The sequence below is a fragment of the Archocentrus centrarchus genome, chromosome 21, assembly GCF_007364275.1.
Source record: "Archocentrus centrarchus isolate MPI-CPG fArcCen1 chromosome 21, fArcCen1, whole genome shotgun sequence".
Lineage (NCBI taxonomy): Eukaryota > Metazoa > Chordata > Actinopteri > Cichliformes > Cichlidae > Archocentrus > Archocentrus centrarchus.
The window spans coordinates 30,383,433-30,402,383 of record NC_044366.1 but is presented as its reverse complement, the minus strand read 5'-3'; the positions used below and the strand labels follow the sequence as shown (position 1 = coordinate 30,402,383).

At 40.6% G+C, this 18,951-nt stretch overlaps 1 protein-coding gene across 4 annotated transcripts in view; it reads left to right on the top strand.

Annotated features, from left to right (window-relative positions):
- LOC115800571 (hydrocephalus-inducing protein homolog) overlaps positions 1 to 18,515 on the top strand; it is a 62,127-nt gene extending 43,612 nt beyond the window's left edge. For all 4 annotated transcript variants that reach the window (XM_030758026.1, XM_030758024.1, XM_030758025.1 and 1 more), the window contains 33 exons: positions 74 to 156; positions 317 to 463; positions 2,856 to 2,955; positions 3,177 to 3,375; positions 3,488 to 3,720; positions 3,827 to 3,975; positions 4,138 to 4,333; positions 4,520 to 4,616; positions 5,028 to 5,258; positions 5,350 to 5,492; positions 5,851 to 6,075; positions 6,168 to 6,325; positions 6,530 to 6,624; positions 6,805 to 7,027; positions 7,161 to 7,361; positions 7,441 to 7,567; positions 7,699 to 7,864; positions 8,374 to 8,521; positions 8,658 to 8,865; positions 8,973 to 9,194; positions 9,611 to 9,780; positions 10,338 to 10,536; positions 10,982 to 11,134; positions 11,206 to 11,376; positions 12,099 to 12,208; positions 12,364 to 12,586; positions 13,762 to 13,971; positions 14,102 to 14,265; positions 14,883 to 15,033; positions 15,114 to 15,344; positions 15,458 to 15,682; positions 15,901 to 16,182; positions 18,151 to 18,515. In XM_030758026.1, the coding sequence (XP_030613886.1) occupies positions 74 to 156; positions 317 to 463; positions 2,856 to 2,955; positions 3,177 to 3,375; positions 3,488 to 3,720; positions 3,827 to 3,975; positions 4,138 to 4,333; positions 4,520 to 4,616; positions 5,028 to 5,258; positions 5,350 to 5,492; positions 5,851 to 6,075; positions 6,168 to 6,325; positions 6,530 to 6,624; positions 6,805 to 7,027; positions 7,161 to 7,361; positions 7,441 to 7,567; positions 7,699 to 7,864; positions 8,374 to 8,521; positions 8,658 to 8,865; positions 8,973 to 9,194; positions 9,611 to 9,780; positions 10,338 to 10,536; positions 10,982 to 11,134; positions 11,206 to 11,376; positions 12,099 to 12,208; positions 12,364 to 12,586; positions 13,762 to 13,971; positions 14,102 to 14,265; positions 14,883 to 15,033; positions 15,114 to 15,344; positions 15,458 to 15,682; positions 15,901 to 16,182; positions 18,151 to 18,360 (5,850 nt within the window). In that variant the 3' untranslated portion in view covers positions 18,361 to 18,515. The remainder of the gene's footprint in view (positions 1 to 73; positions 157 to 316; positions 464 to 2,855; positions 2,956 to 3,176; positions 3,376 to 3,487; positions 3,721 to 3,826; positions 3,976 to 4,137; positions 4,334 to 4,519; positions 4,617 to 5,027; positions 5,259 to 5,349; positions 5,493 to 5,850; positions 6,076 to 6,167; positions 6,326 to 6,529; positions 6,625 to 6,804; positions 7,028 to 7,160; positions 7,362 to 7,440; positions 7,568 to 7,698; positions 7,865 to 8,373; positions 8,522 to 8,657; positions 8,866 to 8,972; positions 9,195 to 9,610; positions 9,781 to 10,337; positions 10,537 to 10,981; positions 11,135 to 11,205; positions 11,377 to 12,098; positions 12,209 to 12,363; positions 12,587 to 13,761; positions 13,972 to 14,101; positions 14,266 to 14,882; positions 15,034 to 15,113; positions 15,345 to 15,457; positions 15,683 to 15,900; positions 16,183 to 18,150) is intronic.
- Positions 18,516 to 18,951: the final 436 nt, after the last annotated feature.

The following is an 18,951-nucleotide window of genomic DNA, read 5'->3' as shown; positions in this document are numbered from 1 at the left end:
GTCCAAAGTAAAAACTTTCTTTAAATGACTGAAATTATTCAGAGTCAGCACTAACTGAACTAATCTTTTGCAGGTGATTGAACCCAGTATTGGGACAGGAGGAGAAGCTGTAGCCATCGTGGCTATCAAGGTTTCAGCTCAGTCGGTTTTCTCCAGGTGAAGGCTGATTCATAGTGTCATCTTTGATATATTATTCATTAATATTACAGACACATTATTGTGTAATCACAGTACAGAATTGATCAAATTGTGTTTTGTTCATATGAAGCAGCTGAGGTTTTATTTTATTTTATTTATTTTTGTGGTCTCTCTTCAGATACAAGATCATACCTGCATGTGATATGAACTTTGGTCCACTGATCTATGGCAGCAAGAAAAGCAAAAGCTTCACCATCGAAAACATCGGGGTCTTTGAGACCTCTTTCACCATCTGCCGCATGATCACAGAGCCTGTGAGGAAAGGGTAGGAGAACAGAAGACACACAAACAACACATACTGTACATGGAATCAAATACCTGCCCTAAATTTCCGTTATGTGTTGATGTGTGTATCTGTTCTCGTCTCTGGAATGTAATTTCTCAGGAGCACCTTTAGATTAAATCCTACAAGTAAATCAAGGAGCCTCTGTAACAGTGCCTGTGTGTTTGTGGTTGTGGTTTGACTGTTATCAGCTGATTCACTTGGCAAGACTTGGCAGGTCCATACCTGTGGACCAGAGTAATTGCAGTATCTATAGTTATTCTTGTGGTTGGTCTTATTACATACATGTTTGTAGGAGTTTAATCTTTTAAAGTACAAAATTTGGGGAAGAACAGGTACACTTTCAACAGTGGGGGCATGGGGTGCAATAAACCTGCACTTATACTTTGTGGACAGCACAGGTTGTCCTGACATATGGCATAGAAACTGACGACTTTACAGTATTCCCTGAAAGCCCCCTCCTGTCTGATCATTTCCTACTAACATTTACATTTACTTTAATGGATTACACAGCAGTGGGGAATAAGATTTATTACAGTAGAAGTCGTTCTGAAAGTGCTGTAACTAAGTTTAAGGATCTAATTCCTTCATTGTTATGCTCTTCAGTGCCAACACAGTGCAGAGCAGCTACCTAAACTCTGCTCCCAGTGAGGTCGATTATCTGGTCAATAGTTTTACATCCTCACTGCGTATAACTTTGGATACTGTTGCTCCTCTGAAAAGGAAAGCTTCAAATCAGAAGTGCCTGACTCCGTGGTATAATTCACAAACGCACAGCTTAAAGCAGATAACCCGAAAGCTGGAGAGGGAATGGTGTCTCACTAAATTAGAAGATGCTCATTTAGCCTGGAAAAAGAGTTTGTTGCTCTATAAAAAAGCCCTCCGTAAAGCTAGGACATCTTACTATTCATCATTAATTGAAGAAAATAAGAACAACCCCAGGTTTCTTTTCAGCACTGTAGCCAGGCTGACAAAGAGTCAGAGCTCTGTAGAGCCGAGTATTCCTTTCACGTTAACTAGTAGTGACTTCATGGATTTCTTTACAAATAAAATTTTAGACATTCGAGAAAAAATTATTCATAACCATCTCAAAGATTATTCTTCATGTTCGGCTGCTTTCAGCACTGCTGGTATTTGTTTAGACTCTTTTGCTCCAGTTGATCTTTCAGAGTTAACTTCAATAGTTACTTCCTCCAAACCAGCAACATGTTTATTAGATCCCATTCCTACTAGACTGTTCAAAGAAGTCTTTCCAATTATTGATGCTTCAATCTTAAAAATGATCAATCAGTCTTTATTAGTTGGCTATGTACCACAGACCTTCAAGGTGGCTGTAATTAAACCGCCACTTAAAAAAGCCATCACTGACCCAGCTGTCTTAGCTAATTATAGGCCAATCTCCAACCTTCCTTTTCTCTCAAAGACTCTTGAAAGAGTAGTTGTAAAACAGCTAACTGATCATCTGCAGAGGAACGGTTTATTTGAAGAGTTTCAGTCAGGTTTCAGAATTCATCACAGTACAGAAACAGCATTAGTGAAGGTTACAAATGATCTTCTTAGAGCCTCTGACAGTGGACTCATCTCTGTTCTTGTCCTGTTGGACCTCAGTGCAGCTTTTGATACTGTTGACCATAACATTTTATTACAGAGATTAGAGCTTGCTATAGGTATTAAAGGTACTGCACTGCAGTGGTTTGAATCATATTTATCTAATAGACTCCAATTTGTTCATGTAAATGGGGAGTCTTCTTCACACACTAAGGTTAATTATGGAGTTCAACAGGGTTCTGCATTTGTGGACAGTATTCCCACTATTGCCAAATGCTTGCTCATTAGGGGGTCGTTTTGACTGTTGGGTTTTCTTTGTATTATTGTAGGGTCTTTAACCATAATACAAAGCGCCTTGGGGCGACTGTTTGTTGTTATTTGATGCTGTATAAATAAAACTGAAGAAGATGAAATTGAAGAAGTGGGATGTTGGGTAGCACTGTTGCCTCACAGCGAGAAGGTCCTGGGTTTGAATCCACCATTTGGCAACATGAGTCTGACTGACTTGGATACATTTTTTTTATTGACTTTTATTTATTTATTTTCATGTGAACATTTGCTTGTTAATTTTTTTCTCCGATGGTATCTTTACTTGCCTGAGCTGCACCCTGCACAGTCACGTATACATGGAGGTGCAGCAGCAGAAAATGAAAATCAGCAAAATGGAAACTCCTTATCCAACACACAATGTTATTTTAAAGATATTTTTGGCTCACTATTAAATATTTGAAATATCCCTGTGTAGTTTTCATATGACTCAAATCATACAGTGTTCATTTAATGTTAATAAACTGTGTTTTTTTTTGTCCTTGTATTCTGGTCTCAGTGGTCCAGGTAAGACACCAGGTAAGGTAGCAGGAGAGAACCTTTCAGGGAGACCTAATGGTGCCAAAGTGCCACAAGAATCTTTCCAGAATTCTCTGCAGGTGAGAGACTGCTGGGGAATTTGACAGCACCTAATAAATGTGCTTGTGCAGTAATGGCACTGTTCATTATTTTTTGTCTGAGTCAGATTTTCTGTTTATTTTGAGATCAGTCAAACTAATGATTAAGTCATGAATAACTATAAAACAATCTGGATTCTCTTTTAATTGTTTTTTTTTTATTGACTTTTGTGTGTGACTGTGTGTGCGTGCGTGTGCTCCAGAATCGCCTTAGCCTGGGTATGTTCTCAGTGTCTCCCTGCACTGGGAGCCTACAGCCAGGGTCTCAGCAGCTGGTGACAGTGGACTGTGTAGCTGAACACCTGGGCAGGTGGAGCCAGGGTTTGCTCATTGACATCACTGGTCGTGAGGGCCATCCTGACGGCATACCCTACAATCTGCTGGCTGAAGTCTGCAAGCCAGGTGAGAGTGGTGTGATTCCTTTTTGATCAGTACAGGCTCAGTTCTACACTTCTAGTATTACTGAAGGTTTGATCATGTTATAGCTAGCTTTATTTCTGTTTTCTGTTTCCAGGCATAGTGTTAGACATGGCTTCCATCTGTGAGGAACACCATCTATGCCACAGCAGTAGCCAGCTCTCCTCAGAGCAGTTTTGCAATGCTGAAGGCATTTTTGTGCTGGATGAAAATAAATTCATCTTCAACAAAATCCTAGTGGGCCAAACTAGCCGAGCTCGCTTCAAACTCACCAACAGCAGCAAGGTCCCTTGCGTAATCAGCTTGGCCATCAAAAGTGCTGGGTCTAAGGTGCACCATTTAACATCACATGTATAAGTGTATGCAGGACTGTCTCTGACTGTCATACAGTAAGTAAAAGTTTGACCATAATGTCTAAAATATGTATGTTTTATAGTCATCTCGACACATTGAGGTCTTTGATTTGCCTGCTACAACAATGAGCATTCCCAGCCAGTCGCATGGATTTGCTGTCATCACCTTCACACCTCAGACAATGCAGCTGTACAGTGCTGTGTTTGAGGCCAAAGTGGAGGGAAGTGGGAGGTAAATAAGCAAATGACTCTGTATACCACCACGGGGTTGTCTTTAGTGTTTCTATGTCTATCTCTGTTACTAGTGTTAGAGGAAGAGAATATGAGCACCTGTTTTTTGTTTTTTTTGCTGCTGACTTCTACCGCCCTGCTTTCTTACCTCTGTTGGTTTCAGAATGACACCCACAATTAAGAACAGCGTGCTGGAGTTTGACCTTTTGGGACAAGGTACTCTGCCCAGTGTTTGTGTGGTACGACCAGCTCTGAGGAACAGTGAAGGAAGCCCAGCGCTGCACTTCAGGCGTGTAGTGGTAGGGCGTAGATGTACCCTGCCCCTGGTGCTGCTTAATAATGGAAATGTTCCAGCTGAGGTGAGAGAGTAATGACAAAAACTTACATCTTCCAGATTTTGTGTTTCCCTTCACTTATTTAAAATTCAATAAAACTAAAATACAAATTAATGTATTATTATAAATGTATTATTTACAATGCACTCATGAACATCACAGTCTACGTAGAATTTTTTGAATAAACGTGCTTTCTGAAATTGTGTGTAGGTACAGATTGACATGCAGGATAAACATGGTGTATTCACCCTCAAAGCTGCTTCTGACAACATTACCGTCTCCATCGACTCCACACAGCTTGCTTCAGGTAAAACTTAGAAAAACTGTTAGCTGGCAGTTTTTCAAGGTCCCAGAGCATCAACCTGACCTTAGTGCAGGAACTCGCCCATCAGTTTATGTCCTTGTAAATGCAGCTGCGGGTCCTAACTGACATAACTGAATTTTGGCCTGTCCTGCCTTTGAGGCCACGTGTGATCTTGTTTTAGTTCAACAAATGCACTGAAAATCTGGAGCTCTGTGACTCTGAAAAGGATAAGTGGAAGAAGATGGATGGATGGACGGATGGTCTCATCTATATCCCAGTGTCCACTTGTAGAATCTAACTTGCAGAATTTAAACCACTCCCATTTTCCACTACTAAGTGATTTTGACAGACTGATTTTAATTTCATTTGTTCATTTTTTTTCCCTAATTTTTTGACATTTTCCCTCTTCTGCAGAGCATGAGTTTGTGCACAGAGTCAATCTGAGGCTGAATGTTAATGAACAAGTGGAGATTAAGGTCAGCTTCTGCTCTGAGGAACCCTTAAGTGTTAAGGCAAAAATGTCACTGCAAGTGAAAGACAACCAACAGAGCAATACTGCAATACAAGTGACAGGAGAGGCTTATTGGGAAATGGTCTCTCTAGATCACATCAGCAGTTCATTGGATCAGGAAGATGATGAAGAAGGTACGACAAGTCTTGGAAATGCTGCTGATGTAGTGATTTAGTGAAATAGAGGTTTGAGTTCCTTCCTAATGGCCTTAATTCTTTCTTATAGGTAATTGTGAGGTGCTGAATTTTGGTGACTGCCTTGTAAACTTTCCATACAAAGAAAGTTTTACTATGACCAACCACAGCAGCAGCCAGGTGGTGAGGTTTGAGTGGCCCCCTAGAGGACCTTATGCCAGCTTTTCACCACAGGTAAAGCATCCAAAAACTTGCAGAGACTGTCCAAACTTTTAACTGGTGGAGCCAGACGGAGGCATGCTGCTGAATATATATTTTTATATTAGTCATAAACTGTGCGTTATCAAAAGTTAAGCTATGCTCTGTTTTTTTTTCAAACAAAATAATACCAAACTAACATCTAGAAATGGTCGTGTATGAGGCATATGCTCATAACTCCCAATAGACAGTTCATAGTTACTATTACTATTTCTGAACACAGCCAGTCCCTCCTCTAAGACTTCATTAACTGTAGTAATTTTCCATCATCTCTTATTTGTTTTGCTGTTTGCTCAGGATAGATGTTTGTCTTTTTTTAATTCTGTTTTTACAGGTGGGACACCTTCATGTTGGTTGTTCTAAGGAAGTGATTGTCACATTTAGCTCCAGTGAGCCAGTGACTCTGACTAGGCTGCCAGTGAGATGTAAGGTTTGTCAGGTGAAGTTCCAACAACCTGTAGAGGAGGTAGCTGACTGGGACGACAGACACAAGATGATACGGTGGCTCGATTCTTCAAAGAATGACTCAGAAGCATCCAAACAGGCTGTAAAGGACAAGGTACACATGGTGCCTGGCTTATTGTGTTGGAAAGACCAGTAGACAAATGGTGAATTGTAAATAGAGTTAATAAATCACGTTCTTTTATCCAGGTGATAACAGATCCTGAGCCCTGCTGCTCTGTGGTTGATGGCTCTGAGTTTGAGTTGGAACTGCGCATCAGTGCCGTCTGTGACTATGTGAAATTAAGCTGCAGCACACACACCATCCACTTTGAAAACACCATGCTTTTCCAAACCAGGCTGCACCAGTAAGTGCAATCTGTACAATAGCCCATCAATGTAATATTACATAACATTATTATTTTAAAACTTGCACAAAGAGTATTTGGGTGTCATTTATTTATCAGAATGTAATAAAAATACTAAAGATCAAAAAAGATGATCACTAAAGGCTCAGTTTGGGTGTCATGCATATGAAACTTTTTTTTTTTTGTCTGCACGCACACATATAGACTGCAGCTAGTGAATGAGAGCAAACTGAAGGTGGAATTCTCCTGGGAAGTTCTCATGGATCCAAGCAGCAAAATTGTCAGGCATGACCAAGAGGGTACGGCTGTATATCATTATGTCGGTGTGTCATTGCTGGATTTGTTCCTGAAAATCAGTGCTGTTTTTTAAATTTTTTAATTTTTAGTACTCTTATGTTTCAGGATTAGGTGTGTTATGCCTACATATGAATACTTTAAAAAGTGAGCTTGACTCTCTGTGTAAATGGGCTGTCAAACAGGTGGGACCTCCACTTTTCAACCTGGCAGCAGATCAGCACCATCACTGACCCGTCCTTTCAGTGCTCTCAGCAGCTCCGTGTCCCTTCTGATGAGGAACCCTGAGCTGCCTCCTTTCAGTGTTGAACCCAGCACAGGAGCCATAAAGCCGGGTGCCAAGCAGAACTTCACTGTTCGCTTTTTACCCCTGCAGGTGTCCGCTTTTCAGGGGAAGCTGTTCTGCAGGTAAATGAAGTGTGAAATTTTCACACAGGTAAATATTTAAGTAGGTACACTTCATGTTCAGTTTCATAGAAAATGTTTCAAAATGGTTTGGATGTTTATCATTCCATTTGGTAAGGATGCACATTTCTTCCAGCATTCAGAACTTGCAGGATGGGGAGCAGGCCCCGTGTATCTTGGTGTGTGGCCGCAGCCTATTGCCCCAATTCCACTTTGACCTGGAGGATTCAGACTACATCAGTGGGAACCGTCGTAATCCTGAATTTGGAGGCTCTCTGGACCCAAACACCAGGGTTTTGGAGATTCATGCCATTGGCGTGTCTGTACCATCAACAAGGTAATAAAAAGTAAGATTAGAACTTCTTAACTCCATCAGCACAGCCCCTGATGTTTCATGCTCTTGGTTTACTCTGCAGGTCTTTTAGTGTGGTGAACCCAACCAGTAAGCCCTGCTCATTCAGGTGGAGGTGTGATGACAAAGGTGGCAGCCAGTTCCGCTGTCTGACTCCATCTGGTACCATCCTACCTGGGAAGACAGCAGAAGTAAGAATGGACACAGTGTCGCCTTAGTCTCTATAGCACTGATGGTATCTCATAGCTGTCTCACAGTGCGCTCCCTTATTTTTTTTTAACTAATAGTCATGTATAATTTTCTGCATTGTCTGTGTCTGCAGGTGTGTTTTGAATATGTTGCTGATCAGCTGGATGCAGTGGAGTCATTCTGGACATTTATGATTGAGACTCCATCACTGTCTGTTCCCTTCCTTTGTGTGGGCACTGCTAGAGAACCACTCACCTATTTCGACAGACCTCACCTTGACTTTGAGGAACTGCTTATTGGTAAATATAGTTGTATCACACACACACACACACACACACTCAAATGATCCCTTACATGCACAGATGAGCCTTAAGCTCGGCTAAGTAAATACAACAAAGGTTACATGGCTAAAGTCAGAAAAACATGTTAGTCAATAAAATTGAGGATAGATTTGGTTCAGGTAGGCCATGACGTCCAGCTCCACCACCTCAGCGCCTGCCCACGTCAGCTGATGGCGCTGCTGATACCCTTTCACGCATCAAATTGGCAGCTCTCACACAGGGCATGCTGTTAGAGCTGCTTTAGCAAGCCCACAGCAGGTGTGCATCTGCAAGCTGCTTTCCAGCCTGTCTCCAACACAGCTCCTCTTTCAGTTTATGACCTGAGATTAATAATATACTGTGTCTGTGATAGAGAAATGTTAACAGCAGATGTGTAGCTGCACCGTTCATGTTTTGATTGCAGGATGAATGAATTGGTCACACTCTAAATACAAGTTATTTTGAATTGTGTGCATGTACTTTTAAAGGACAAAAAGTGGAACAGGCAGTTAATCTTGTGAACGGAGAGGACGACCCCTTCCATTTCTCTGTGGCGCCTTCATCTCTTTTCTGTGAAGACCAGCAATCGAGCCTCACGTTGCATCCCATGACTGGCACCGTGGCACCCAAAGACAGGTTAGTGACACTGTAAAATACATTAAATTAAAAGACTTTATTATATACAGGCAGCCTTGTTTTCTCCTGCATGGCATATTATAGAAAGTCATGGCTAAAAGTGCATCAGATCATTGTTGTGAACTGTTTGGTGCAGGTTGCCATTATTAGTGTCCTTCACACCTTCCTGTGAAGGATATGTGAGTTTCAGAGTGGTTCTGAGGGTGAAGAGGAAGTCAGAGCCACTCACACTGGCCATTAAGGCTAATTGTTTCACCATGAGCACTTCCGTACAACTTGAGAAACCAGAGGGGGGACTCAAAAAAATTGCCCCCAACCAACAAGAAACTCTGGACTTTGGGAAGGTCAGCACACTTTGATGAAACAGACACAAATATTCACATGTACAGTCACCTTCCTTTACATGAGAACTTAAAACTTCACCTTCACATCTATATGTGTGTCTTTATAGGTGGGGATTTCAGAGCAATCCACCTTTAATTTTCTGGTGTCCAATCTATCAAGATTCATCCTGGAAGTGAACTTTGAACTAACGGGTTCCAGAGCCCTGCAGCAACACTTAGTTACACAACCACAAAATGCTAGCATCGAAGCTGGGAAGCAGCTGCAGTCATCGCTGTGCTTTTCCCCCCAGAGCATTTGCAAGCTCAAAGATATCAAACTAAATATCAAGGTAAGAGGCTTGTGGATTTTTACAGAGGTCACATACTTTAAAGGATCAGCAGGGCTTTTAAGTCTAAAATAAAACTGCCTGCTAAAAAAAAAAAAGTCTAAAAATGAGCTAATGTCCATGTATACATATAGAGTATACGTATATTGTACACTTTTACACATCTATTAAACATTAGTTTAAATTAGCAACACCATAGTCTTTGGGCAATAATTTTCATTTGCAATTATTATTATACCATAAAACTACATCGTGTGGTAGAACCAAGTCTTAAGCTGCTTTTCCAACTGTTTCCTTTGGTCGAGGTCTGAAACTTTTAAACCTGCCACTTGTAACAGTATTAATTATTTATTTTCTATTTCTGGGCATTTCCGCTCCCGTTTCTAACGTTTATCTTTTTTCTTGGTTCATCTCATCAGGTGAAGTGCGGGCCAACTTTCACCTTTGACATAAAAGGCAGGGCTGTGGCACCCAGTGTTGAATTCTCATTTTCCAAATTCAACTTTGGCAAGTGCTTCTTGTACTGTCCTGGCATGGAGCCGGCAACCCAGACTCTTACCTTAAGTAACAAAAGTGAACGGGACATCAGGTGTGTGTCAGGATATCAGGAAGGTCTTTGGGCTTCTCCCAAATCAACATTCTGTCAGTCAATAACAGCAAACAGCCGTTTACGGCTGGTAAGCAGTTACTGTAAGTCTGTGGGTAGCCAACATATGTGTGTATTTCCTGTACTGGTTTGTAAATTACAGTAGTTTTCAAAGGAGCACCAATCTAATTTCATTGTGATGCTGTGACAGTGGCACAATAACGATAATGTTTCTTAGGTCTTAGTCACAGTAAATTTTACTGATTTATTTGGGCTCAGATATAATGTTGTGCTACCTGATGGTTTTGCTGGAATTATCACCAAAGCAGAACAGTAGTTAAACAAGACATGACTGACTTTTCTCACCGAGTTTGTTCTGACATTGAAATTGCTGCTGTTTTTACTGTAAGCTGAAATCTTCAGCTGATGCTTCAAAGCGTGTGCTTTCAGGAGGAAGCCGCGGTCATTCTGTTTCTCTCCACGTGTCAGTTTTTACTGAACATGTGAGTTTAAAGATTTGGAGAGTCTAAAACTTGATTCTTGTTTGTTCCACTCCTCAGCATCCAGTGCCAGTTCAAGAACACCACTTTCCTGGAGATGGACTTCCAGCCAGATATTTTGCCACCTGGTGGTATGACAGGGATACCGTTCACTTTTTATCCTCGTGAGCCTTGCCGATATCACGAGAAGCTCACTTTCATCTTAAACAGCTGTATCAGCAAACAGATTGAAATACTGGGGCAAGGCATTGAGCTGAAGGTGAGAAACGCTGTACGTGTGCTGCAGTTATATTTGGGGTTTTGGTCATCTTAGCTAATTTAAATGAGAATACTGCTTTCTACAGTTAACACAGATTGAATACCCACGTCCTAGTGGGCATTCCATCTCACTACCAGGTGGGTATGGATGGGTATGGATATGGATAGTTTAGAGGAAATTTTTAAGACTAATATTGTAAACATACTGGCTCATTTCAGTGTAACATTTAACTAGGCTATATTTTTGAAAAGCATTACCTGAATATGTTCAGTATTCATAAAATCATGCTATGTATGTAATCACTTTATTGATTTCAGATTTTCAAAAACCTCGATCCTGTTCTTCGCTGTCTTCATTAGGTTCTACTGAACCAAATCGACTTCATGATTTGACTCTCAAATGTATCAAACACGTATTTAATGTCATATGTTATCTTATGTCCTAGCTGGAAGTTGAGGATCCAAGGCAGAAGAAGGTGAAACTGGGACCTCTGAGACTGGGTCAGAAGAGGAAAAAACAGGTGGTTCTAGTCAACCGCAGCAGTGTAGACCTTTCTTTCACCCTGATGCTCAGTACAGATACACCAATTGATCCAAAGGTATGCAAACAGACAACACAGACAGCACACGCATGAAGAGCAGTCCACTCAAGCAACACCCTCTCTTCCAGGATCTATCTTTCAGTCCAGCAGGTGAGCTGGAGCTGAAGTCTAGTGGTGGTTCATGTAATGTTCAGATCTGTTTCTCACCTCATCGGCACATTCTTCCCTTCACTGCTGAGCTGCAGGCAAAGTGCTTAGGCTTGGTGCACCCCCTGCTGACCATCCAAGGCTCCTGCCAGGTAGTGTGAAATGCCACTCTGTAAGGCAGATAGAGCTGATCAAGATAAATCAAGAAATACACTAAATTCTAATCAGAAGTATGTTTTCACATTTTATTGTAAAGTTTCATAGACTTCTTTTTTATAAATAAATGTTCTATAGACAGTATTACTAAAATGAACAAGTGCTGGGCACAACAAACCTGCCCTCAGGAGACGTTTTAGCTGATTTTAATGTTGTCTGTCTCAAAAACATGTCACACTCCAAACACTGACTCACCAACATAACACAAAGGTCCTAATGTCCATGCCCACAATTTTCCAAGGTTTAAAAAGTTAAAGTGAAATAATTTTTTTTATTTTATGAATGTAAATAGAGTTCCCCTCATTAAATTCAATTAGCCTGCAATTTTTAAACCAAATTGATCTCTGACCTTGACCCTTTAGCTCAAGCTCGCCGAGATTCAAACTTCTCCAAGATTTTTAGTAGATGCATCTGTGGTGTGAATTTGAACATCTTACCTCACATCGTTCTCAAGTTGTCGCTTTCACAATATTTTCTGGAATACTTGACCTTTGACCTTGACCCGATTATGGCAAAAATGCAATCAGGTGATCTCTGGGTCACTGGCATCTTTTGTGCAAATTTGATATGAATCGAACTGGTAGTTTGGCTGTAATATTGGTACTAAACAAACAGGCAGACACACAAAACAGAAACTTATTTGATGTAAAACCACCAGGGGGTCAAAGTTCAGCTGGACCAGGACTGCCTTTCCTTTGGAGCTGTGGTCCAGCACTGCCAGATCAGGAAGAAGATTGTCATGACGAATACTGGTGACAGTAATGCCAGGTAAGGTTAGCTACTACCACCAAACCAATCTCTTCACAGACACACAATATTGTGTTATTGCAATCAGGTGTAACTTGCCCAGAAGGCTCCACATAATGTGGCTGCATTCATATCCCGCTATTTTCTTTTTTACTTTCTGTCCACCTTCTTACAAGGTTTAACTGGAAAACAGAGGATTTCCCTGCTGAGCTGTCCATCGTGCCAGCTAAAGGATTTATCAACCCAGGGATGGAGGTTCCCTTTCAAGTGACTTTTGCCCCTGTGAAGCTCAGTAATGACACAAGATATGAGAACCTGTCTTGCCTCGTGGAGGGTTCCTCCTCACCTGTTACTCTCACTGTCACTGGCTCCTGTATCGCGGTCCCCACCAGCAAAGAGGTTGGACTGATGCACCCATTTACATTCACAAATACAATAGGTTTTCAAAACAGATTGACTTACATATCTGAGTGATTTCTATTATATGTGCTATAGAGTTAAATGTGAGAGACTAATCTTCCAGTGTTTATGCTCAGCACAGCACTGACATTCATTTAACTGTAAACTTGTCATGCCGGGCTGTGTGGCTAGAGAGGTTAGACCCGAAATGCAGGACTCAGACAGAGAGTGAACTTAAAGTGGTTTATTTATTTGGACAGGAGCCAGAACTAAACAGAGGAGGCCAGCTGGGAACAGGGATACACCCAGTACTGGGAGCAATGATGATAACGGGTATAGAAAACATAGGACTTAAATACACAGGAGGCCTAATGAGGGAAGTGGAAACAGGAGGGAACACAGGTTTACACTGATGAGACAAGGGGAAGCAAAACTAAACCTAAAGCACAAGGACCAGGACACTACCAAAATAAGACAGGAAGTAACAAAACACAACTATACAAAAGGAACATAAAACACTGGGCCACCGGCCCAGGACCATGACAAAACTACTCTCTCCTCAGAGGAGAAGGAATAATAAAAATAAAAATTTCCAGTGTCTACTAGATCTGGTCCCTCATGCGGGACCTTGTTTCCACTATCCAGACAATAAAATCGCTGTTCTCTAAAACCACGTTTCTAAAACAAATTCGTGACACAGAGTAAAATGTAAACAATCATCAAAATACAAGTCACATAATCTCTATAAGTTAATATAGTAAATGAAATAATTGGAGATAGTGCAAATTTACTTCACACTTATAAGATAAAAGATTAGATGATAGAACAGAGTAGTACAGATACTACATCAGGTAATGTGAGAGGCTGATTTGAAAAAATCAGCAGCTGTTGACATTTAAAGATTTGTATAAGTAGAGTTCAGTACCTCTAAGGGCTGGAAAAAGGCTACAGTATGTTGTGAATGTGTTGATGGTAATCTCATTTTACCATAAATGTAAGGATTAATTCCTCTGAGATAAAACCCTGCATTTCCACAGATGAGAACGTCCAATGTGGCAAGATTATGCAATGACATTGGAAGTCTAGTTCTCACATATCAGCTTCTCCTTGTAGTGTAAGCTCCTTTGTAATATCTATCACATAACTGTTACTGCCTTTTCTCTCTCTCTGCCCAGGTGGTGAATTTTGTTTGTCCAGTGCGTGGCTCTCACACCCAGACCCTGTCCGTGCTCAACCCCACGAATCAGTGTTGCAGCATCACCCCGGTCATCGAGGGCGAGCAGTGGACTGCTGCACTCTCTGTGATCTTCGAGCCCAACCAGAGCACAGCATTTACAATCACCTACCGACCTATAACCATGACTGCTCCTGGAAAAAAACACCAGGTAGAGGAGCAATAACATTTTAACACAATCAATGCTTTTGAAAACCTGGGCATATTTTCATATTGACAAATAACTAAACTAAGTATAAAAATGCAGTCTCTACAATGGAAATGGTTTCTTTTTGCCTCAGGGATCAGTCTTTTTTGCTTTTCCTGATGGGACAGCCATGCTGTACGCCTTGCAGGGAACAGCTGATCCTCCTAAGGCAGAGGACACTATTGTGCACGAGCTGCCTGCGAAGACTCACCACACAGTGCTGCTTCCTGTGCACAACTGGCTCTCTAGGCAACAGCGGTATAACAGACATGAACCATATGCATCTATGAATCACTTTATAAATGTTAAACTTGTGATCATTTTCTAATACTTGACATCAACACAAAGAGGTTCTGAACACAGCAGTAACATTTGATGAAGTTTCCACCCTGTCAGCCTCTGTAACGGGGTCATTTTCTCTTAGATTGATTGATTGATTTCTTAGATTGATTTCTCTGATTGAGCGATTAGTTTTAGTTTAAAGTTTTAACAGTTGTTCATTTATACATCCAGCCATTACTGTGCAACATCAGCATTCATTTGGATTTGTGTTTCTGGCAACCTGGTGAATAAAAGTTCCATATTCGCTCCGTTTTTCTCCACTCAGTTTTACTCTCCACCAGCTTGAGTGTTTTCTAGCTCCTAATCAGCGAATTCACCACCTAGTATTTACCAGTAAACTGACCCACAGGTGAAACAGCAGCCGAGTGAAGTGAAATTCAATTTTCTAGCACTTGAATAAAAAGTAAAGTAGAGGAAATGATCTTAATCAAGCATGACTTTTCCTGCTGTACCAACATGGTACAGCATAATTCCTGGTAAATTGTACCACAAATTTATAACAGAGCCATGAATGTTCTCATCTGGGTTCTCAGTTTCCTTGTGCTGCTAGAGATTCTGAAGCCCGACAAACCAGATGCTACAGTGTCCCTCGAGGGCATCAAGTTCATCGACGTCCCTGCTCATGCCAAGAGAGACTACGAAATGTCTTTTTTTACATATACAGAGGGACAGAGGGACACCAAGGTTTGATCGAACACATTTCCAGATTTGCACTGGCTTTTTTAAGCCTTCTGTTCACATCATCCTTTAATCTTTTCCCTCAGGTAACATTCCGTAATGATGAGACAGGTGAGTACTTGTTCTACCTCGTTACCTTCAAAGCCACATCTCCAGGAGTCCTGTCTGCTATCGAGCTAGTGACACCTGTTCGCCGGGTGGCCTCAGCCAGTATTCAAGTAGAGAACCCCCTGACCACAGCTGTCTGCCTCACCACTGAGTGTAAATGCCGTGATATCATTGTCCCACCCCAGCACACTGTGCCAAGACAGTCCAAGGTGGGTGCTGAGTACATCTTGTATCACATTAAAAAATAATTAATAAAAAAAACTGCGTAGCCATGAACAAACCCTTATTGGCATAGTCTGTGTATCTGCTGCTTTCCTTTCAGGGTGTTTTGCCTTTTGAGTACAAGCCTCTGCAAGCAGGCGAGTCTACAGCACGGCTGACTTTGGTCAGCAGTGAGCTGGGCCTCTTCCACTACGATCTGCTTCTGAGAGCTCTGCCTCCATCACCAGAGAAAACTGTGCACTTCAACACTTTTCTGGGCTGCAGCCACTCCGTCACTGTAAAGTTCACCAACTACTCCCGCTTCAAAACCACATACTACTGCAAGGTAAAACGAAGAAGAAATAGCTCTTTACCTTTTACCTCTTTACCCTTTGTGTTCATTTATGCTACCAAGACTTTATATGCAGTGTTTTTAGCCTTGATCTATGAGACTTCTTTAAAGCCACATTTTTATGTGTTCTTTGTAATTTGGCAACACAAAACATCTTTCAGTCAATTTTAAAATCACCGTGGTGATTTACTTGTCTAATCTCTCTCCTCCAGACTGATTGCCCAGACTTTATTGTGGGTAAGAGTGTCAGTGTAACTCCAGGTTTCCACGCGGGCTCAGAGGCTAGTGTGGAGGTCTGCTTCGAGCCTTATCAGCTGGGGGAAGTGAAAGGCCAGCTCAGCCTGTCTTCAGCAGTTGGTGGAGAATACATCTTTCCCCTGCATGGGCTTTGCCTCCCCCCACAACCTCAGGGCCCGTTCAGCATCAAGGCCGGTGGGAACGTCATTATCCCTTTCAAGAACGTGTTCCTGCAGACCACCACTTTGTCTTTTCTGGTAAAGAGAAGTGAGAAATTGTAAAAAAATAAAACAAAACAAAAAACAGGCACAATGAGACAGGCAGGTACACAGCCAGGAGTGGAGCAAAGATGAAAATGTCTTATCAACATCAGGGAGAGTGATTTCTAACACTAATTCAAATGCATTGCAGACAGCCAGTACACTTCGTAAAATTGGGCAAGTTTTACCAAAATATTAAATATTTACAGTGGGTGGACTGCAAGCCAGCATGAAACAAGCTGACTTCAATTTAGCTTTAGCTTTAGGATCAGATTACAGAAGTGTGTAACCTGGCTTATGTTCAGACAAATTGTACTCCTGCTTGTTTTCAATACAACATTTACATCTTTATCATTGATACAACGCTTCAGTTCAATTTATGTTTGTTTTATTTATGTAAAAGGGACAACACACATCAATGAACATAACAATGTAAATATGCCAGAATTAGCCAAAAATGCTACTTTTCATCTGTAGTCCCTGGTAGGTCAGACAACAACAAAAAAAACCTAAACTAAAAAGACAAAAAAACCCATCAAACAATAAACAACTAATCTAAATCTAAACAACAGAAACATTAACAGAAGCATTAAATTACACATGAGAAAAAAAATTTACACATAAAGACACAAAAACAGGCATAAAACATACACCATTAATTACAGCACATCAAAATCAAATTAATGACCGCAGATCTGATTCCTCTTTAGCCATTGTTTAAGATAAGTTTGAAATCTGTCAAAGGTGGTGCATTCTCTTATTTCATTTGGAATATCATTCCAAATCCCCCCCGACTGACAACACCCGTTTGCTAAATGTTGTATCCCTAAAAGGTATCTCACAATCACCTCTAATAGAGGCTCTAGTTAATCTCCCACTAATATTTGATTTTAGCATGATGAACTCACCCAATGAAGGTGGAGCAAGCCCATGCAGAATTTTATAAATAGCCCATGCAGAATTTTATATATAGAACAAGCAAACTTGACATTTTTTTTAAATTTCCAAACTTAAAATGTAAGTATAGGACGGTGATGAAAAGAAAAGACTTCTTAAATAAAGATTCTGTTGATTTTAAAATGGTACTGCTTGTCAATAACTAGTTAGTAAATCCCATATGAGAAAAAAATCATAGAATAGAGAAACATTTTGGCTGCATTTTCCGCATTCTGCATTTTGCTTAAAATTGCGTAAGTTAAATTTAATGATCTTAGATATATTTTTAACATGATTCTTAAATGATAAAGTAGAATCTATCATAATACCAAGATATTTAACTTCATTTACAATGTGAAGCTCTTCTTCTTCCAAGAAAACATTTGAAGATATTCTTGATTGTGGTCGTTCTGAGAATTTAATACAAACAGTTTTCTTTAAATTAAGCAGTAGACATGACCTGGTAAGCCACGGTTGAATACAATTCATAGCTTTTGTCAGTTTTTTCAATACTGATACTTCCATATCAGTCCTTTCTTGTGTAAAAATAACAGCATCATCTGCATACAACTAAGTATTGACATCTGAACAAATATTTGGTAAGGCATTTACAATCATGGTAAGGAGATTTGATACCACTGATAGATACACACTGAAATATATTTTTTCCAGATATGACTTCATCTAAAGGATCGCTTCTTTAGAGAAGTTAAATTTTGTTAACCTAGACAATAGTGTTTGATGGTCAACAGTATCAAATGCCCTTTTTAAGTCCAGAAAAACAGCACAGACAAAAGTGTTAGTATCCAACATAGGTTTTACTTTTTCTAGAAAAATAATTGCTGTTTCAGTTGAATGATCTGTTAATTGCTTTGCTATCCATTTTTCAATAATTTTAGATACAACTGGTATTATACTAATGGGTCTATAATTTTTAATATCTAATTTATTCCCTGACTTGTAAATGTGTTTCACCCAATAAGACAACTCATTTGCATTTGATATAACTTGAAACTTGTTTATGTCTAGATTGACAACCACCATTTTACCGTCAAAGGAGGGCACAGCATCCAATCCAAAGAGACTCAAAACATCCAGGTGTCCTTTGAGGCTCCTCCAGATAGCACTCGAGGACCGTGGCTCGGCAGCTTGACCATCTCCAGTCAGTGCTCTGAGGGCCACAGGAAGCCCTGCTCATGGGTCTATTACCTGAAGGGCCACCGCCCCGAGTTATCTTAAAGACATGTGGACATACAGAAGGACACAGAGGCCAACATGAAGATAAAGAAGAATTCAAGAATTCAAGCCTTGATTGCCAGATTTTATTTGTTTATCATTTAGTTATGTTTGTGTTGTCTATCTGAAGCCTGAATTCCAGAATATCTTGTTATATATTTGTGTGATTAAAATACTTAATGACAAACCTGTTTTGAATAATTGAATTAATCCTGCAAAGGAAACTTGCTCAAGCCTGTCACTATTACCACATGGGGGTGACTGTCAGGTGATTTGACCAGTTCTGGTCCTGATGGGTCCAGATGGCTAACATAGCTGACTTTACTTTTTACCATCATGATAACCTGTTAACTTTCCACCATAACTGATTTCATCCAAACCAGCACATTGCAGGGAAGACTAGTTACACCGCGGAAAGAGCAGAGCTGGGTTAGAGCTGTTGCATCACACAGGGCGAGAGGCAGGCTACATCTGGACAGCTTGCCAGCCCGTCACAGTTGTTGGGTCATCAGTTTTAAAGGAGTTACAGGACTGCTTCAGGCTGATTAAGATGAATATTCAGGCTTTTTAACCTCAATTAAAACCAAAACACTT